The sequence below is a fragment of the Myripristis murdjan genome, chromosome 1 (genome assembly GCF_902150065.1).
Source record: "Myripristis murdjan chromosome 1, fMyrMur1.1, whole genome shotgun sequence".
NCBI classification, from domain to species: domain Eukaryota; kingdom Metazoa; phylum Chordata; class Actinopteri; order Holocentriformes; family Holocentridae; genus Myripristis; species Myripristis murdjan.
In genome coordinates this window covers 11,056,448-11,078,801 of record NC_043980.1, presented here as the reverse complement: position 1 = coordinate 11,078,801, position 22,354 = coordinate 11,056,448, and the positions used below count along the sequence as shown (strand labels likewise).

The 22,354-nt window shown below is 42.0% G+C and overlaps 2 protein-coding genes across 2 annotated transcripts; both read right to left on the bottom strand.

Annotated features, from left to right (window-relative positions):
* Window positions 1-2,878: 2,878 nt before the first annotated feature.
* On the bottom strand, window positions 2,879-7,418 carry LOC115370126 (uncharacterized). The gene is made up of 3 exons (XM_030067035.1): window positions 3,232-7,418; window positions 3,079-3,150; window positions 2,879-2,932 (listed from the first exon to the last, which is right to left on the bottom strand). Exon 1 carries the CDS (start codon window positions 7,341-7,343, stop codon window positions 3,576-3,578), a length of 3,768 nt encoding a protein of 1,255 aa, XP_029922895.1. The 5' UTR covers window positions 7,344-7,418; the 3' UTR covers window positions 2,879-2,932; window positions 3,079-3,150; window positions 3,232-3,575.
* A 56-nt stretch (window positions 7,419-7,474) lies between these two features.
* LOC115361779 (uncharacterized) lies at window positions 7,475-10,603 on the bottom strand. The gene is made up of 4 exons (XM_030055410.1): window positions 10,438-10,603; window positions 10,285-10,356; window positions 8,303-10,138; window positions 7,475-7,500 (listed from the first exon to the last, which is right to left on the bottom strand). Exons 3-4 carry the CDS (start codon window positions 9,510-9,512, stop codon window positions 7,475-7,477), a joined length of 1,236 nt encoding a protein of 411 aa, XP_029911270.1. The 5' UTR covers window positions 9,513-10,138; window positions 10,285-10,356; window positions 10,438-10,603.
* Window positions 10,604-22,354: the final 11,751 nt, after the last annotated feature.

Sequence of the window (22,354 nt, the reverse complement as noted above, 5' to 3'; positions counted from 1 at the left end):
AGTTAGGGGCAAAAAAAAAAAAAGGAAGGAAAAAAAAGGAAAAAAGAAAAGTTAAGAAAAGTTAGTACCCATTTTTTCAGATTTTACATTGTATTAAAAAGAAAAGAAAAAAGCAAAAAGGTAAAAAGGTGTTGTAAAAATAAAAGCCACCCTGATATAAAGTACCTTTTCTATCCACTAGATGGCAGTAGAGTCCAAGATTCCTGCTGCTGCGGTCCAAGGAGAGCAGGATGACTCATTCCACATGTAGACCTTCATGGTGACTTTGGAGAAAAGTGATTATGTAACACCCATGGACACTGGCACACACACACACACACACACACACAAAGATATGCACGTGTACATGCCTGTATCCAAAAAGACATACACACAGATGCTGGTGCGTGCTCACACTGACACACATACTAGACGTACACACACACACTGTTACGAACACACTCAGACACACTGTCCTTCACGGAGAGACTCAGATTAGACAGACTCCACTGGACGAAGATCATCACCTCACTTGGCTGCCGGCCTTCACGTATGAGCAGCAGCGATGAGTAACGCTGCCGGGTCACTGACGGCGGGAATAAAACACTTTCATGAGAGTGAGAAAGTGAGACAGAGGAGAGAGGGGGGAAAATAATCAGAGAGTAATCAATTATCACACACTGAGATCAAGGCAAGTAGACACACACACACACACACACAGAGGGAGTGAGAGAGAGAGATCGAGTAGACCCAGATGGAGGGATTTTTTCCTGTTTGCCAAAACACAAAGAGAAAGTGATCCTTCAGATAAGACAGTGTTGCCAAATCTGTTGCATTTCATTTAGTGTGAAATGACTGGAGATTAGACATGATCCGTATCGTGGGCCAAGATGAGGCGAGGGAGGAAGTGACGCACTAAAAGAGGCAATAAGAAGTTTATCATCACCAGAAACTGAGAAAGGAAATTGAAAAGGTTTATTTTAACCGTTGTTTGTAATGTAGTGATCAAGGAGTTTGAGGTTTTTCAACTGAGCAAACCACTCATTTTAGTCATACTGGGTAAGAATGTAGGGGGGGAATGCCAAAAATGCAAAATGGAAATCAAACTCATAATCGATCATAAAATATGTTTCTCTCTGAAAGGAATTATCCAGTGTTTTGACCAAAATACCCTTTTTTCCAACTAAGATAAGATAGTCGATACCATTTTCACCTCAGTGCATAGATCCAGCATAAATTAACTTAAAAGAGATCTCATTCTTTAACACATGATACATTGATACATTGTTTAATAAGTAAAGTTTATTTTGTCACTTTCATAAAGTTAGGCTAATGACTCCTATACACCTCCAGTCTTTATGCTAAGCTAACACAGAATGCTACCCACAGGAACTGAACCTCTGGATGTACAGAGGTGAAAATGGTATCGCACATTTTTCTTAGTCTTAGTCTCTCTCTCTCTTGTTTTTTTTTTTTTTTTTTTTTTTTGCTGTGGCATGTGTTTGTGTGTGAGTGTGTGTGTGTGTGTGGTGATCACTCCCTATTACACAGAGGAAGCAGCCGCTTGCACAAGATACATAAGTCAGAGGCCCATACCCTTCCCCTGTTGTTTTTGCTTTTCACACACTTAAATATTATTGATGACAAGGGTGAAAGAGCACACACACACACACACACACACACACACACACACACACACACACGCACGCAGAGAGAGAGGGAGAGAGACTCAGGAGCAGCTGACAAGGACACGTGTTTCAGTTTGGGCCAGAGGTATCCGTGGCTCCCTGATGCTTCACATCCGAGCGCAAAGCAAAACAGAGTCTGAAAAATAAAAAGGAGCGCTTGATTTATCTTATCTTAACAGGGACGTGTCCTGTTGCGAGGCCGCTTTTGTGTCTGGCAAAACAAGTCCAGCGTAGCTACCTCGAGTATCGCTGACTCCAAAGTGAGCCATCCGCCATGTGTGGGAAAATCAATGCCTGCTCTCACAAAATAAGTGCTGACATTACTGCTGAAGTTTATGAGTCATCGCAAGACCGCTGCTCACAAAATGACTTTCTTTCCAAAGACAGAGACGTGTGCATCTGGACTGGGCTGCAGCCTTAAAAACACTGTGTCATTTTCACAGAGCACACAGTTAGGATTTTTGTTGTTTTTTTTTGTAAGACACCACACATTGATAGTAACACATATTGACAGAACTGTCCGGATAAATGTGATCTGCGGCCGTGACACGCACACTCATTGAATGCGACACATCCCTCTGTGGTGTATTCAAGATAACTGGAGTAATATGGATGGGATTCTGCGTCGAGGGGATAATCCCCTCAGGCTTTATTGAGATAAATGACATATAATTCAACACTGAGCGTGGTTGGATAAACGATGATGGAGGACTGTGGCCCACCGTCTCATTCCCCGACTGAACCCAAACCTTTTTTTTCAATCCCCGACTTCATTAGAGAAGAAAATCACCCGGCCAGCTCCTTTCAATCTGCAGAAAACCCTGGACAGAACACGTGTCTGTACAGTGTGTGGAGGTGTGTGTGTGTGTGTGTGTGTGTGTTCTGGTGATGAAATAAGCCCACCTAAACTCAGTGTGTGTTCCTTCTTATTGGCAGGACAGAGTTTACTTATACCTTACAGGCTGACATGAGGCTTTATGATGCAAGTAAATCAAATAAATCAAAGTCAGTAATTTAATATAAGTGATATGAGGACGATGTCTTTTTACTCATTTTCAGCGTAAATCATCATGTTTCACTACGTTTTTTTTGTTGTTGTTTTTTTCCACTCATTTCCAGTACAAATCAAAATGTCTCAGTCTAATTCATTTGGTTCTAGTGGGTTTGTTTGTCCTATTTCTACATAGTGTAGCGACCCTTGGTATCAATAAGGAGGCGTAGAGCTCAACTGGTACAAATTTTATTTCCTCATGAGCACCGTGAAACTAAAAAACACATAGCAAAATATTAATTTCGCATATTAAAAAAGGTCTTCATATAATTTCATTTCAACAGTCAAATATAGCACAACTACACTTAGTGCAAACAATTATATCAAAGTAACAACAAAAAAAAACAAAATGCTACACACCTCGCTTTGCCTACCAAGGGCGCAAAACTCCTCTCACACAAGTGGTGAGTAGCAACAGGCACATGAACTGCACTAGAACAAGAAAACACTCCACATGAATATACACCCCATTTAATATCAATAAAATAGCGTAACAAACAAATCAAAACTTACATGTGCTGCTTGCTGACCCTACCCAACATAACCTGCATCCTGTGGCAACTCAGGTGGAAGTGGCAAAACAGGTGTGTGGCAATCAACCCTATTTATAGAGGTTCTGGGGCGTGTGCTGAAACCCCAGAACATGAATAACATAAGGGATGGAAACCCCAAAACATGAATGACACATACCTATCTCAGCTGGCCACTAACACTCCCACCAAATCATAACATGATTAAACTGAAACAAAACAACAGAGTTACTCATGTATGATTTCACAGCTGGCCACAAACTCTGCGGGTCAACATGTAACCAGTCAACATCATGTCTGATAAGAGTGTTTACCTTTTCAAACACATTAATCGCCTTCAAGTAAAAGTACTAATTTTTGAATAGGGCGTTCAATGATTGAGGGTTTTGAGGGAAAGTCCTTTTCCTTTGCTGACTTGCGCTGTCCCACTTGAACCTTGACCCGACGAACCAATCCATCAGATCCCTCTGCAGTTTGAACCACTCGACCCAAGTGCCACTCATTCCTTGGAAGAGTGTCCTCCTTGATTATGACAATATCATTAACTTTCATATTGCGCCGAGCAACATGCCATTTTTGTCTCAAAGAGAGATTCAGGAGATACTCCCTTTTCCATCTGCTCCAGAACTGTTCTGTTAAATATTGTACTCGACGCCATCTCCTTGTGGCATACACATCCTCCTTTACAAAGCTTCCTGGGGGCGGTAAAGCAACCTTGGACTTCATCAGGATAAGATGATTTGGAGTTAAGGGCTCAAGTAATTTTGGATCATTAATTCCATTAACATTAAGAGGACGGCTGTTTACAATTGCCATTGCTTCGTAGAACAGAGTTCTGAGTGATGCATCATCAAGTCTTCCTGCACACTGAGCAAGAGTAACATTTAAGACACTGCGGATGGTACGTATTTGCCGCTCCCAAATGCCACCTGCATGACTAGCTGATGGAGCATTAAACACAAACTCACACTGTTTGTCTGCCAGAAAGGCTTCAAGTGTCCTGATATCTAATTTCTTGAGAGCCTCTTTGAACTCATTGCTGGCGCCAACAAAGTTTGTGCCCCGATCACAGCGAAGTTGAGAAACTGCTCCTCTCAAACTAATAAAACATCTTAAAGCGTTAATAAAGGCATCAGTGGATAAATCATCAAGCATTTCAATATGAACTGCACGAGAGGAAAGACATGTGATGATTAGACCATATCTCTTGATCTCTTTACGACCATTCTTTACAGCAAAGGGGCCAAAACAATCCATTCCACAGAATGTAAATGGAGCTGAGATTTCACAACGTTCCTTTGGGAGATCAGACATTTTTTGCTCTTCAGCTGGTCTTCTTTGCTTACGGCACTGAACACATTTAAATATCAACCTCGCAATTGTTTTGCTCCCATCTATCACCCAAAATCCATTTGCTCGTATCTCCATCATGGTTTGATTTCGGCCCTGGTGGCATACTTGACTGTGAAAGTGGGACAAAATCAACTTGGTGATATGACTGTCCTTTGGAAGAATAATGGGTTGCCTCTGCTCTTCACTGAGGATTGATCCTTTAAGTCTTCCACCAACACGAAGAAGTCCTTTCTCCAGAATGGGGCTGAGCCTAAAGAGTGGACTAGACTTAGGAAGACTGCATCCTTGAGGCTTTCCTTGAAGAAGTTTTAGCTCAGAAGAGAAGGCTTGTTGCTGTAATAGATGCAAAACTTCCTCAGCAGCTGCCTTGCGCTCTGCCACAGTCACAAGGTCAGTGTGTTTTAACTTTGAACCAAGCCTCTTTATTCTTGCAACCACTTTAAGAAGTGTGGTCCAAGAAGAAAACCTCTCCAGCCGACCCAGGATATCTGCTTGTTCACTGACTTGAGTTGCAAACACATGAACAGATTTGACCTCAGGGTCACCAACCAGGAGCCCAATAGAAGGTTTAGATGGTTGAGGAACCTCTGGTTCCCATAAAAACTTAGGACCAGATAACCAGCCAGCTGAAGGGATGTCTGTAGCATGAAGACCCCTGGAGGCAAAATCAGCAGGATTTTGTGTTGTGTCAACATAATGCCAGTTGTTTGGATCAGTTTTCTCTCTGATGAGTTGAACTCTATTTGCAACAAACACATGAAACCTTCGTGCTTCATTGTTTATATATGCCAACACAACCTGAGAGTCTGTCCAAAAGCATTCCTTTTCTATTTTTAGCTGAAGCTCTTCCTTTAACATGACACTCATCCTGGCTGAAATTACTGCAGCTGTGAGTTCCAACCTTGGGATACTTGTGATCTTCAAGGGTGCAACCCTTGCCTTGGCCATGACCAGACTACAATGGATCTCATTTCGGTCGTTCTTGTATCTCAGGTAGGAGCATGAACCATATCCTCTACTACTAGCATCTGAAAAATGATGTAATTCAGTGCTTACAATGTGACCAAAGTTTGAAGGATGGTAACATCTGGGTATGGTGATATCCTTTAGTGTTTTGAGGCCATTTTTCCATTCCTCCCACCGTGAACTCAACTGCTTAGGTATCGGATCATCCCATCCTATGCCTTTGTGACACAGCTCCTGTAAAATGCACTTTCCACTCAGAGTGAAAGGAGCCATAAATCCAAGTGGATCGTACAAAGAGGCTAAGACAGACAAGAGGCCACGACGAGTTGCCGGGTGGTCTTTTACATTGATGTTGAAACTAAAGCAATCACTCGTCATTGACCACTGAATGCCAAGTACATGTCCTTGTGATGTCACCTCTGGATTCAGTCTTAGAGGATCCATTGTTTCTGCTCTTTCTGAAGGAGCCACACAGGAAAGAACATCTTTGTAGTTTGAGTTGAACTTGTGTAGTCTTAGGCCCGCATGATTACACAGCTTCTGTGCCTCAACAATCAGTTCTTTGGCCTCTTGAACAGTTGGAACACTAGTTAAGCCATCATCAACATAAAAATTCCTTTCAACAAAGTTGGATGCTGCAGGATAGAGGGCTTTGTATTGCTGCGCCAGATACTTCAGACCAAAGTTGGCACATCCAGGTGAGGAGGCGGCACCAAAGAGATGAACTGTCATCCGATATTCTCGCGGTTCACTATCCAACTTCCCGCCTTCCCACCAAAGAAACCTTAAGTAGTTGCGAGCTTCTGGGAAAACACGGAATTGATGGAACATTTTTTCAATGTCGCAAATTACAGCAACCTCCTCCCTTCTGAAACGACACAGAACTCCCACCAGTGAATTAATCAAATCAGGGCCCGTAAGTAAGGTGTCATTTAGTGAGATGCCATTAAACTTTGCTGAGCAATCAAACACAACTCTTAGCCTATTTGGCTTCCTTGGGTGGTACACACCATGGTGGGGAATGTACCATGCAGTTTCTCCCTCCGAAACTGCAGGGGCTAGCTCTGCATCACCTCTGCTGATCATTTCTTCCATAAAGGCAGTGTATTGGTCATGATAGTGCTTATTGGCAGATAACTTCCTTTTCAGGTGTTGCAGTCTAACAGTAGCTAGCCTTTTATTGTTTAACAGAGTTGGTGAGCTGTCATTTTTAAATGGGAGGGGCATCTGATAGTGTCCATCCTCCTCTTGCTTGATATTATCACTCAAAAAATGTATGAACCGAACATCATCTTGAGACACATACTTGTCCTCATGGCTCCTTTCATTAAAATCTGACTCTAAAACCTTTAACACATCTGTAACAATAGGCACAGGCTGTTCTTTAACTGCAACACGATGCACAAAACTATGGCTCCCCTGTCTGTCCATGTGAGGGTTGGCGGACCCTATGATGCTCCAGCCAAGAGCAGTCCGCTGAGCGAAGGGTTCATTTGCACTACCTGTAATAACCTCTAGAGGAGCTAAGGCTGATGGGCAGTCGTAGCCAATGAGGAGTCCCACCTGACAATCTTGAAGAGGTGGTAACTCGTTGGCTAGATGGCTAAGGTGCGGCCACTGAAGTGCTGTGGTTTTGATAGGGATGTGGGATTTATCTACTGGTATGAAGTCACGTGTGTAAGCTTGCTGTATTTGAACGTGCACTTCAGAATTAAGTCCTCGAATTTGAAAACCACCGGTGATTTTACTATTTATGATGGTATCAACAGCTGTCATTGTGCTTAATTTAAGCTGTACTGGCTGAGTTTTCCCATTCAGTTCCAAAACTAAATCTTCCAAAATGAACGTGGAGTCGCTTTGTGTGTCAAGAAGGGCATAGGTGAGTACTTCTCTCCGGGGTTCTGTTGTTAAGGACAGAAGAACAGGAACGATACTGGATGTGGCAGAGGTATGTTGAGTCAAGACATGGGACATAACCTTTTGGACTTCATTGTTTACATGGTCCCCTGTGGCAACAGAGTCATTACATGCCATTTCTGCAGGTCTTATATTTTCTTGATGCAGGCAGGTGGGATGACGTCTACTGCAGGTGCTACAGGTGTGCCGCCTTTTACAGTCCTTGGCACTGTGCCCCTTTCTTAAGCATCCAAAGCATAAATGATGTTCATAAATGAAGGCTCTTTTCTCATCCATAGGTTTTGATGCAAAGGCTGGGCATGTAGCAATACCATGTGCTTCAATTTTGCAGACTAAACATGATGGCTTTGGTTTTAAGCTTTCTGGCATTGCTGAGGTGGAGCCTTTTATTTGAGTGCTTGTGTTGAATGTTTTAGCTCTCTTTGATAACCCTTCATCACTTGTTTTCATATTTATCATGAAAGGGGAGGCAATGGGATTACAAGCAATTCTAGCTTCCTTTTGCATGAACTTTGTGAAATCTAGGAAGCTTGGATAATCACCAGATCGATCCAGCTCTTCAGCAACACTTCGACTCCATCTGTGCACCAACCACTCAGGCAGTTTCTTAAGAAGTTTGTGATTTTCTTCACAGTCATCAAGGATAGACAGGCCTTTAACATGTGGCATGGCTTCAGCACAGCCTTGAAGAAAATCTGCAAACTCTCTAAGTGCTCTTGGGTCATTAGCTACCTTGGGCCAGTTCATGAGTCTCTCCCTAAAGGCTCTCCGGACAATAAATGAACTGCCATACCTATCCTCTAAAACAGCCCAGGCACCTTGGTATGCATCCTCTGAGTTGCGATAAAAGAAGCCTTCCACAGCCTTACGTGCCTCTCCTGCTAGATAACTCTTCAAGTAGAGCATTTTCTCACTTACTGGGAGGGGCTTCTGATCAATAAGGGCCTTAAATGATACCCTCCAGTCTATGAACTTTAAGGGGTCACCTGTGAAAATTGATGGCTCTGGAACAGGCAAACGGCTTAAACTGAAGGCATTTGTCATAGCTTGAGTCAAAATGGCTTCTTGAACAACACTGGCATCTTCCTCAGTTGGTTTTGGAAGTGTTGCATGCTGAGGCACGAAAGGTGTAGCTAGCAGACTTGGGAAAGGTTTGTAATCAGTGTTAAGGCTGTCAAGAGCAACTTTGTCAGTCGCTTCATCACAGTCTCCAGATACATCAAAATTGTTGTATGCCCTCACACGTGCCTTCGCAACCTTGACTTCGCTGTCAGCTTGCAGCTGTTGTAACTTTGATTTTTCCTCATCCAGCTTTAATTTCATTTCAGCCTCCTTTTTGTTAATTTCTGCCAGCATTTCTGTTTGCTTTAGTTTCCATTCAGTCTCCAGTTTCTCCAGCTTAGCTTGTTGAGCATGCAGAGTTTGAATAACTTTTGATTGTTCCACTTTGGCTGCAAGTTCAGCCTCTGCATCTGCTCGTTTACTGGAGGACCTGGAGATGGCACTGACTCGATCATCAGATCCTTTAAGAGACAGTGAAACCACCGTTTCTGTATTGGTTTTCCCAAAGACAGATCCATATTCCCTTTTATTTAGCTGCATCCTTACTCTCTCCTTTTCAAGGCAGTCATTGAAAGTCATTTCAACACTCTCCATTCGTTTATTAACAAGATCACAAATCTCAGATGACAAAGTGCTGCATGCATCCATTTTCTTGACCACATCTGGAGTGCTTGTAAGATTGCATCTAATTGACTCATAATGCTGGCACACTTTGTCATGTTTAGATTTAATGTCTCTTTGAATTTCCTCAAGATCCTCTGGTGAGCAGAAAATCTTTAGTTTGGCTCTTATTTCCTTAGCTGCAAGTCTCCAAGCCTCATATGCCTTACTAAAAGCTTTCTCCTTTTTCTTTAGTTCTTGGATTTGCAACTCCTGGCCTTTTTCTGTTAATTTTCGCTCACGAGAGCTGGACCTTAACTGTTGAGTTTCAGGGGGATTCTGTATTTCTTCAGGAGGTGCTAACATTTTTTAAATTTTTTTTGACTTTGAAGTGTTTGTCAGAACTCTGATTCGTGGTTTGAATGCTTTAAATCACAACTCTGATCAGACATTTACACCTTAGACACATCAAGGTTCATAAATGGCACCACGATAAAATAAAAACTTGCATGAAATCCATCGTCAAAAGGTTCCTCTTTAAAATACCATTGATTTCAAGATTAAAAAGGCTTATATTGACCATTAAGTGCACCTTTAATTTTTTTTTTTTTTTTTTTTTTTTTTTTAAACCAACAATTTCAATTCAAACAAATGCAGGGAATCACCACACCTTCAGAGCATTAGTAAATTATTCAGGTTATGCCATTTAAATTTGTTAAATGTCCATTGTCTCATACAATAGAAATGAGCAGATAGCGTCAAATGCTCAACCTTTACTCAAAAACAGTTCAGTATCTCCGAGTGACTTTACCCTCAGCTACCAAAAGTCTCTCACTGTAGTTGTAGCATGCTGAAGCCGCAGATGGATGATGGCACTCTGTAGAAGATGGCTCCCATGCAGCGCCGAGTTTCACTGTAGCGACCCTTGGTATCAATAAGGAGGCGTAGAGCTCAACTGGTACAAATTTTATTTCCTCATGAGCACCGTGAAACTAAAAAACACATAGCAAAATATTAATTTCGCATATTAAAAAAGGTCTTCATATAATTTCATTTCAACAGTCAAATATAGCACAACTACACTTAGTGCAAACAATTATATCAAAGTAACAACAAAAAAAAACAAAATGCTACACACCTCGCTTTGCCTACCAAGGGCGCAAAACTCCTCTCACACAAGTGGTGAGTAGCAACAGGCACATGAACTGCACTAGAACAAGAAAACACTCCACATGAATATACACCCCATTTAATATCAATAAAATAGCGTAACAAACAAATCAAAACTTACATGTGCTGCTTGCTGACCCTACCCAACATAACCTGCATCCTGTGGCAACTCAGGTGGAAGTGGCAAAACAGGTGTGTGGCAATCAACCCTATTTATAGAGGTTCTGGGGCGTGTGCTGAAACCCCAGAACATGAATAACATAAGGGATGGAAACCCCAAAACATGAATGACACATACCTATCTCAGCTGGCCACTAACACATAGTTAAAGGCTAATTCAACTCTTTTTTTAATACACTTGGTTTAAAGTAATTGTCTTTTCCTACTTGTGCGTTCTTTTTTTTTTTTTAACATATTTTATTTCATATCTATTATCTATTACATATCTTTTTTCTAACCTATATTCATTAAAATGTGCTTCCTATTTTGATCTACTCCTTTGTATTGTGTACTACCTGTGTACTGCTACTAGTACTACTAATTACTACTATTTTTTTCAAATAATAAAAACACCAATAATGGAACAACAAAGCTGTACATTTTTAGTTTTTTGATTTAGCTTTTGTTTTTTATTTTAAATTTATTTTGTATTTTGATGATGATTATGGAAATGATGAAGATGGAGACGGGGATGATGGTGATGGAAATGATGATGGGAATTATGATGATGAGGATTGTGATGACGATGAAGATGAGATGGGGATGATGCTGATGATGGTCATTATAATGATGACAATGATCAAGATGAGATGCAGATGGAGGATGAGGATGATGACGATGAGGATGATGATGATGATGATGATGATGATGATGATGATGATTAGTGGTATGGTAGTAATAGTAGTAGGAATAGTGCTTCTTCCAACAAAATGCAGGAAATGTGTACAATTGCACCGACAAATGTGAAAATATGTTCTCTTCTTCTTTCTTTCTCTCCCCTCCCTTTTTGTGTGAGCAAGATTTTAAGACGCAAATCTGAACTAATCGACTGGAGGAAATGGGTTTTTCTTTTCCTTTTTTTTTCAGTGTTTTTGGACGAGGGATGGAGTGGGGTTTGCCTTGCCAGCGGTTTACAGCGGTGCTGATCCTCCTCCCCTCCCTCCCCCCCTCCCTCCCCTCTCTCTCACGTGGACGCAGAGAGAGCGGCGTGAGAGGGAGGATGGATGGAACGGAGACTCAGCTGCTCATTACCAGGACAGCCATTGCCCTTTCTTCTCCTCTCCTCTCCTCTCCTCTGGTGTGTTATTTCCATCTTTTGATCTCTTCTCCTGGCCTGGGCGTCTCCCTCTTCTTTTATCTTTTTTTATCCCCTCTTTATTTGTTTAATTCCATCAGATCTTCCTTTGCTCCTCTCTATCTCCTCATGCTTCCCCCCCCCATCTTTCTTTAAATCTTCTTTTCACCCCCCCTTGTTATCGTCCTGCTCCTCCTCCTCTCCCTCCACCTCTGAATCCCCTTCAAGGTCAGCAACAGAAAAAACGTGGACATACACACCACAGCAAACACACTCGTTTGGCAATGCGTAATGTGTGTGTGTGTGTGTGTGTGTGTGTGTGTGTGTTTGTTTGTGTGTGTCTTTGCAGAGCTGTCATTGCCTGCCAGAGTCTCCTTTCATCTCTGAGATCAATTGTTTCTCATCATTTTCACTGTACAATTATAGAGTTAGTGATGCTGCACAGCGGTTTCCATAATGAAAGCGCTTCGTCCTTTGTCAGTTGAAGTGTATTATTTTGCAAATATGACTAAAATAAATCAAATTTCTTCCAATCAAATGGCAATAAAAACTGTCTCTGCAGTCATTACCAGATCATAACTTTAACTTACTAAGGCTCGGAAAGAGGAAGATGACTGTGAATTGATTAAATCTGTGCACTGCTTTTTTGGTGTCTTATTAAATGGCTCATTCATCCCAGCTCACACTTCTTATCTTATCTTCTTATCTGCCATTGAGAAAATGATACCAAAAAAAAAAAAAAAAAAAGCACAGGCAAGAGAATGCAAACAATAATATTGACTGACCTATGATCTACAGCAAATCTCCTGTGTTATTCAATCCCTTTGTATAAACTTCTTCTTCCTCTCTCTCTCTCTCTCTCTCTCTCTCTCTCTCTCTCTCTCTCTCTCTCTCTCTCTCTCTCTCTCTCTCAGTATTAAATCCTCCAGACTGCCCAAAATAGCTCTGGCTCTCCTTTGGGAACTACAGCAGAGCTTTGCTATAATAATCTGTTTTCATACAGGCTGTGTGTGTGTGTGTGTGTGTGTGTGTGTGTGTGTGTGTGTGTGTGTGCGTGCGTGCGTGTGAGCGAGCGAGCATGTACATGCATGCATATTTTTTCTCCATATTTTCTATGCAACATTCAGCCTGCTGCATTTGCAATTATTCCATTCTTACTCTATTTAAAGCCCAGCACCCAAGATTCAGCGTTCAGCCTCTACTGTTTCTCTTCATCACTTTGCTTCAAATGCAAATGGAGGCACACACACACACAGAAGCACAGTACATTTTTGCAACACCTATTAATCTTCTGTGGTGAAGAAAGGGGCTATAGGGTCATTGCAGATTTAGGTTTAGAACTAAAAATACATTGTTAATCCTTTGGGAAACACATATTTCACAACACACTTAGTTTTCCTTATCTGCTACTCAAAGATTTTGCACCACTACACACACACACACACACACACACACACACACACACATACACACAGACACACATGCCATGGCACCTTCAGAGGTGTGTGCTGCGTGTGTGCAAATAACTTGGCCTGGGACACGTAAATGTCGCCTAATCATCAGTTTCAGACAGAAGCCCTGACAGGAGAAAACAACAACAGTAGACAGAAAGAAAGAGAAAGAGAGAGAGAGAGAGAGAGAGAGAGAGAGAGGAGAGAGAGTGAATGAGAGAGAGAGATCAAATAGAATATAAATTCATTCACAATAAAGAGCATGGAAGTAAAAAAGCAAAGACCAACAGACAGATGTCTGGAGGAGATAGAAGCATGGAGAGGTACTCGACTAGAAACAATTACAGGCTTTCTACTGAACCCTGACGTAAATGTAGTCATGTAAAAATCACTTTTCCATAACTTTGGATAATTACATTCTATGACAATGATATTTCAAACTTCCCCGGTTTGTTGTTATTTTTTGAACAGTCACATCTCCACTACAATTTGGTTTTAAAAAAAAAAAAAAAAAAAAAAATCAACAGTTGATGATTTTTTTTCCTGATATTCCCTGACTGGTCCCAGCCTGGAATACAGCTCTCTGAATTCCATGATATTCCAGTGGGAATCCTGGATTATCAGACTGTGAAAGGAATGACAGACAGAAGCTGTATTACAAAGAGGATAGCAGGGACACAGAAATAGACAGACAGACGGGCCCGTGGAGGGAGAGAGAGAGAGAGAGAGAGAGAGAGGAGATTGACAGTCAACAGACAGAGGTCAGTCTGGCCGCCAGCTGTTTGTACTGAATAGGCCATTGTATACAACACAGGGGCTGCAGATGGCGAGTCAGCACACACACACACACACACACACACACACACACACACACACAGAGTGAGGGAGACTCAGAAAGGCTAACAGTTGTTGGAACAAAGGGTGTCGATGAACACAAGAGCTTGATGGTCAGTTGTTAGAAAACACAAGCGGACTTGTCATGTTTGTTTGTTTGTTTTTTTCCTTCCACATTGCTTATTCCTCAGTAGCAACTTGTGAGACCAGAGACTCCCATTAGATGGATGACATGAAAATGTTTGTTGTTGTTGTTGTTGTCGTTTTGTTATGATTTGAGCACAGAATGAAGCAGTAAGGCAGTAAGGACACATAAAAAGTAATAACCCGTTTTATTTAATGAGAGTGATTCAACCTATATTCTGTTCTTCGAGGTTTTATAACTTGCTGTTGTAAACACTCAAGTCTTTCCTGAGAAAAACCATCAGCTGGACAAGTAGTAGAAGTGCTGCACTTTACATTTCTGGTTTATTTGGAATAAATGAAAGAAAACAGCCGGGAAGACAAAACTGGGAAGTTAGTGTGAGCATCCACAGAACGGCAGGGCAGAGAAAAAAATGAGCGCTTCACCCACAGAGACTCTGGCATGAAATCCAAGGAGAAAGACGTCATATCACCACCATGTGACTGATAGGTGACATCTGGGAAGTTCAAGGTAAAAACACAGCAATGCACACTGAGCAACAAAGACAGAGACACAGAAAGAAGCAAAGGTCCGTTTGTCCCTCTGGGAGAGCGGCAGCTTTGCTTTTCCACTTCCATGAGATCTGTTTGACTTCCTGATGAAGAATTGATGCTGATGCTTATTTAAAGGTCTAATATGACCATGATATGACAATAAATTGTTTTAAAATCCAAAAAGCATGTCGAACAAAGTCAATTGGAGTCCAGGAAACACTCCTACCCAAACATTTTTTCACTCCAAGATATTGCTTTGTTATTTCCCAATGTGATAACTAACAGCTTAATGCCATATGCACATACTGCACATACACTACTCACAAAAAGTTAGGGATATTTGGCTTTTGGGTGAAAATTATGGAGAGTTCACGCTACAGTGATATTATATCATGAAAGTAGGGCATTTAAGTAGAAGCATACACTGGTGATTTCCTCATCTCAAACAATTTCTTGAAACAAAAGCCAACAACAGTGGTGGATATACCACAACAAAAAATGTCAGTGTCAATAACTTGTCATGTGCCCTTGAGCATCAATTACAGCTTGACAACGACATCTCATGCTGTTCACAAGTCGACTTATTGTCTGCTGAGGCATGGCATCCCACTCTTCTTGAAGGGCGGCCCTCAGGACATTGAGGTTCTGGGGTACAGAGCTCCGAGCCTCTACACGGCGACTCAGCTGATCCCATAGGTTTTCTATGGGATTCAGGTCTGAGAAAGTGCAGGCCACTCCATTTGAGGTACCCCAGTCTCCAGCAGCCGTTCCCTAATGATACGACCTCGATGAGCTGGAGCATCAAACACCTGATGTGAATTTTGCCGTTAAACTCCTTGTTAGAGAACAGCAACTTGTGCAAAACGTACTGAAACACTGAACAGTTGGACATGTGCATTCAAAAGTTTACAGAAGGTCACATTAAGTTCACCTGTAAAGGTTATAATGCATTTTAGGTTCATCCTGAAATTTCACCCGAAAGCCGAATATCCCTAACTTTTTGTGAGTAGTGTATATCTGTACACGTACTGTCTTCAATGACATGAGCAGCTTCAGCCTGTGAATCTGTCAGTAAAGACTCTGTATCTTTATTTATTTGCAGTATGACCAGTTGTTGTAATCACATGTATTATCCTCAGTATTCTTCATTTGCCTTATTCTCTGATGCACCTTTTATTTTTATTTTAAATTGTATGTCTTAGGACTCTTTTTAATATCTGACCTGATGAAAATTAGCCCCAGGCCTTGCAGTAGTAGCATTAATGTGCACTGTCCCTGATAAATAATCCAGTAAATAAACCTTGGCAACCCATTTAATGAATTTTATTGATTTTATTTTTAAGCTTTTTTTTCTTGTACGGATCAAACTAGTCGTCTGATCTAATCTAATTATTGAGGTTTTTGCAACTGGAAGGAGATATATTTCAGTCAAATCTCTCTCTGTGCTAATTATAAAATAAAATAATCAGACCTTATCTGATCTGCTCTGATCTGCTCTGATCGTTTTTACATATGCTCAATTTCTTATTTTAGTATTTACTGATGTAATGATTTGTAGGATAGGTGCACATATTTAGACATAATACACATAATGTACATACTGTTTTTACAACTTTATATATAATGCACAAATTTCTAAGGCATATGTTTTTATATTTCTCATTTCTTGTCAAACACAGGATCCAACACATTCTGTCATGGTGAAGGAAAATCTAAAATCAAAACATCTAAAACTTTTTGTTTTCATGCATAGATTTGTGGAATTTAATGAGAATCTATTAAAGAGGAAAATCATTTCTATTACAGGTTCATTCTCTCGTGTGTTTGCGAGGTGAAAATCCTCTTAAAAATCCAGCTTACAACTGCTAATCATGCACACCATTTTTCATAAACAACGTACAAACACAGAAACTCAGAAAAAACACTCAAACACGCTCTGAAGCTCTCCCTTCCCCTCTCTCTCTCTCTCTCTCTCTCTCTCTCACTCACACACACACACACACACACTCACACAAAGATCTGAGTGAATGCAGAGCAGACAAGTTCAGTCTCAAACCTACACACACACACACACACACACACACACAGAATCAGGTGTGTTTGTGATTGCCGCCTGCTGCCTTAGCACATTAGCACATTCAGCAGGCCCACACATTACACAACACTGCAAGCAGCGCCCACTTAAACACACTCCACACACACACAGGTAATGTATATATTGATCAGCACATCCTATAACACATTTTGTGAGTCTGCTCGTTAATGGCTGCCAGTAAAACACAGCAGTTTCTGACAAGCACGCTGTTTAATTACCTGGAAAACAAATCATATTACCTGCATCTCAGCACTTCACACGAGGCAGTGCACCCTAAACACTTTCCTACATGTAGAAGCCAACTCCACTGTTACATAAGCACTTTCACACAAGCTCCTCTATGGGCCGAAACATGGAACCTTTGAAAAATATAAATACTTTTGCATGAGAGTTTCCCGTCCTTCACACAACCACTTTGTCACACTTACATTTGATTGTAAGGCGTGGATGTGTGTCATGTTATTGTCCTGTTTTTTTGTATAATACCTGAATTTTCTATGTTCTATTCCTTCTATCCATTCAAACATCAGGCATTTGGCAACTTTGGAGGAAAACTGGCAGTAAAATATGACATCTTGCAGGGTGACGCTGATTAATGTCCCTTTTCTGACGAAGGACTTGTTCCCAGAACACAGGAAGCCATGTGAGGAAATAGGAACCCTTACTTCTGTTTTCACTGAGGGAGCCGCTCCTTGTTGAGTTCCTGGGCCCCAAAAATGGCCCCTGCAAGCGACATTTTACTCACCAAGTTCCTGTGAGCTGTTCCTGTTTTAGTGCTGATTATCCCTGATTAAACGTGTGACGCAAGAGGTGTTGAAAGTATCACCGACGGCACTGACCCACCACAAACTCACATCATTAAACGGGACGACAAGTCAGGTGGAAACATCTTGTTTTGTTTGTTGGAAACCTGTGGGCCTGTAATGTCCTTTGAGACTGTGAACAGGGATTTGGGGCTCTAAATAAACTCAAAGTTGAATTTAAAAGAAAATTCCATCAAGAATCTTTTTGGTTTATAATTGACAGAAAAAAAAATACTGCTTGTATCTGTTTGCGAATGCATCCCATGACATGGTTGACCTCCATCACTACACACATGGTGGCTCAGTTCTTGCTTCTTCTTGCGTTTTCAGTCTCATTTTCAACCTCCACACGTCTCTTCTCCAAAAACCAAATCCACCATCACAGCAGCAGAGTGGTAAACAGTCGGGGATATAACAACAGCTTTTATATCTTCTGTGTTCACTGTTGCACTTTTGAGTGACTTGACACATTTAGGAAGGTCACTTTCCCCCCAAAACCCTTTTCGAAGAGACCCAGGAACTTTGGGTGTTGAACTTTTGGGTGGAAGAAGAGAATAATCCTCCTCTTTGTATCAGTATCAGTGTTGAGTGGAGGTCTTTTGAATGTTTGGCCCATTTACTGCAGTTTCTTATGCATACAATTTCACGACATATAATCAAAACCACTCCGTTTGCTCCTAATAAAGTTACAGTCAAGTTATTTCAGTGTGCAGTGGTTTATTTATTTATTTATTTATTTATTTATCTATCTATTTATTTATTTTGCACTCAGATGTTCCTGCTATCGACCAGAACCTCATTCCAAATACTGGCTGTGCATGGAAAGCTCTGTTCAATATCAATCAAATCCTTTCCTTTAAAAATCAGAATTTTTGGTTTAGATACCCATCGTATAATATTCTGCTTCTGCGGCTATCAAAGTTCAAAATCAAAATTCACTGTGTAAAGCAAATGTTTCCCTGGGGACTATTTTCCGGCAGAGAGGCCGTTCCACTCTGCCCAGTCTCAAGTCATCACAACACAACAGTGCGGCTGCTTTTAGGAAAACTAATGTGGAAGACTTTATTACGGTGATGGAATACTGGTGTGAAGGAAGTAGTAGTCATATCATAGTGGAACGAATGGAAACCAACAGCGGAATGAAAGGGAGGAAAAAATGATCCTGGACTTCTAAAATACTTTGGGAAAAGATTAGCTGTCTTGTGAAGGAAATGCATTTAGTGGATGTTACGTTATGTGCAGGAGGACGATACAGGTGGTCAAAACCTATTTAAACATTATTCAACCAGGTGCTGAGATTTCTGTATCAACCTGTGTAGACATTTGCTCAGTGCAGCTCAGACTTGTGATATAATAAAGCCTGAACTGAGTTAAACAGATCTGACCTCACCTCATCCGACCTAAATACCCTGCAACAAAAGCACAGGCGGGGGCTCCAGCTGCTTGGTTTGCTGTTGGCCTGAGCTCAGGTGTGCTTTCAGATTTCACACAAACGTCTTCCTTTTAAAACCTTTATTTGTCCACAGAGCGGTGTATCTGGGCACGCATGGTCTCTTTTTAAAGCCATGCAGCTTCGCGTGCATGCAGTCACACGCATCTGCTGACCAGTCTCACCACAGTCTTCCTCTATTGGCCTCTGAGGAGCTCTTCAGTCGCCCATCCCTCATTTGCTGAAACCCACTCAGATTTTCCCAGCTATTTAAAGCAATGCCAAGACAGTTACTAAAAATTATTGCATTAGCTTAATTTCAGCCACTCTGACTCATCAGTGGAGGGAAATGAGGTTTTGGCCAGCAGAAGAATGGGAGATGTGAAAAGGAGCCACAACAATAATTAATTACCAAAAAGTCATTCATCATTTAGAGACTAAAACATTTAGAAAAGCAATGTTTTAATTTGATGGGAGAATTTCAATGATCTGGCTTTATACGGAGCTCGTAGACATTTTCTTCTTCTTTTTAGGGCCCGAGCGCTGGAACAGCGCGAAGCCCTATTGTATTTGTAAGGTTTCTTTCTTCTTATTATTTATACGTCTCTTTGAGGCTTAATTTGACCCCCTAAACATGCTCAAAAACTCACCAAATTCGGCACGCAGGCCAGGTCTGGCGAAAAATTTGATAAAATGGACAAACAGACCCCCAAGGTGCAAAAATGGGCTCGGTAGCGCCACCTAGGGACACGGAGGCAGCCGCTGCGGCCCACAGGAATGTGATAGAAAGACCAAACCAATGCCGAAATGTAGAACTCATCAAGCCCGACAACTTTCGTGCTCTGGCCCCCCACCTAAAACCAACAGGAAGTCCGCAATTTGCGTTGGAATGTTCACGTTCTCGCCAAAATTCCGCTTTGCACAAAATCTATCTCCTCCCAGGGCGTAAATGTCAGTGGCTTGAAAATTTAACAGATGACAGAGGACACAGTGCTGAACAAAAGTTGCTAAAGACTCCGTCATTACTCGATTCGTTTGGATTTTATAAGCCCTCAAAGTCGGAGTGGCCAGAGCCAAAACCTCATTTTTTCACATGGAGTTTGGTGTGAATAGGCTGACACTTGGCACTAATTAAGCCCCTGGAGTCTAAAGTAAAAGTCTGCCGGCTTCGAAAACTATGCAGATGGAAAGAGGACAAAAATTCCTACAAAAATATGTAGTTTTGATGTGGATTGGACGAAGTTTGTGGGAGCTGTGAAGAGTTTTCAAACATTTTGGACTCTGGTGTGCTCTGCTCTGCACTCTGCCTGGACATGTGACTCACTCTAGCTGCCTCAGGAATGCGCAATACACACCCATTGTAAGAGCTCAGAGGGAGCAGAAAACACTCTCAAACTAAAACTGCCATAACTCAAAAACGGTAAAAGATAGCAAAATCATGTAAATGGGAGATTTATAGATCCGAGTCTCGTGACTCGTTTAAGCTTTGAATCAAGTCTGTAACTCAAACGGTGACCGAGCTGTGACACCTCAAACAGGGGTGGGTTTTATGGATTTCTCCACTGGATTGAATGAGGATTTCTCTGTCTGCCTGCATTTTGGTGTGATCATGCCACAGCTGCCACTACTCAAGTCAGTCAGACACTAGGACATGCTAAGGGCGCCATCTGCTGGAGGGGCGCTGCTAGTGGCCAGAGAGGCACCAGCAGCGAATGTACTACCAGTGGGTTTTTGTTGGCGTTGTGTGTGTGTGTGTGTGTGTGTGTGTGTGTGTGTGTGTGTGTGTGTGTGTGTGTGTGTGTGTGTGTGTGTGTGTGCGTGCGCACGTGTGTATGTGTGTGTTTGTGTGAGTGAGTGAGTGAGTGTGTGTGCCTGCATTTTGGTGTGATCATGCAGCAGCTGCCAGTAGTCCTGTCGGTCACACACTAGGACTTCCGCGGCCTTTCAAAATAAAAGCCCAAAACTCTTTCACAATAAAAGCTCTGAAAAATACCCTTAAAATTGCCACAAATGGACGAATTGTCTGCACTTCGACACGCGCGCTGTCCCCGACGTGCACGGGGGGGGGGCGAGGGCCCGTCCAACGCTGCTTGTTTATTATTATTCTTACGTGTCATTCGGCCTTAATTTGACCCCCTAAACATGCTCAAAAACTCACCAAATTCGGCACGCAGCCCACGTCTGGCGAAAAATTGGATAAAATGGACAAACAGACCCCCAAGGTGCAAAAATGGGTTCGGTAGCGCCACCTAGGCACACAAAGGCAGCCGCTGCGGCCCACAGGAATGTGATAGAAATACCAAACCAATGCCGAAATGTAGATCTCATCAAGCCCTACAAATCACGTGCTGACACCCCTGACCTAAAACCAACAGGAAGTCTGCAATTTGTGTTGCAAAGTCACGTTCACGCCCAAAATTCCGCTTTGAACAAAATCTATCTCCTCCCAGGCCGTAAATGTCAGCGGCTTGAAAATTTAACAGATGACAGAGGACACAGTGCTGAACAAAAGTTGCTAAAAACTCCGTCATTACTCGATTCGTTTGGATTTTATAAGCCCTCAAAGTCGGAGTGGCCAAAACCAACACCTCGTTTTTTTCCATGGACTTTGGTGTGAAGAGGCTGACTTTTGGCACTAATTAAGCCCCTGGAGTCTAAAGTAAAACTCTGACGGCTTTGAAAACTATGCAGATGGAAAGAGGACAAAAATTCCTACAAAAATATGTAGTTTTGATGTGGATTGGACCAAGTTTGTGGGAGCTGTGAAGAGTTTTCAAACATTTTGGACTCTGGTGTGCTCTGCTCTGCACTCTGCCTGGACATGTGACTCACTCTAGCTGCCTCAGGAATGCGCAATACACACCCATTGTAAGAGCTCTGAGGGAGCAGAAAACACTCTCAAACTAAAACTGCCATAACTCAAAAACGGTAAAAGATAGCAAAATCATGTAAATGGGAGATTTATAGAGCCGAGTCTCGTGACTCGTTTAAGCTTTGAATCAAGTCTGTCACTTAAACGGTGACCGAGCTGTGACACCTCAAAAAGGGGTGGGTTTTCTGGATTTCTCCATTAGATTGAATGAGGATTTCTCTGTCTGCCTGCATTTTGGTGTGATCATGCAGCAGCTGCCAGTACTCAAGTCAGTCACACACTAGGACATGCTAAGGGCGCCATCTGCTGGAGGGGCGCTGCTAGTGGCCAGAGGGGCACCAGCAGCGAATGTACTACCAGTGGGTTTTTGTTGGCGTCGTGTGTGTGTGTGTGTGTGTGTGTGTGTGTGTGTGTGTGTGTGTGTGTGTGTGTGTGTGTGCGTGCGCACGTGTGTGTTTGTGTGAGTGAGTGAGTGAGTGTGTGTGCCTGCATTTTGGTGTGATCATGCAGCAGCTGCCAGTAGTCCTGTCGGTCACACACAAGGACTTCCGCGGCCTTTCAAAATAAAAGCCCAAAACTCTT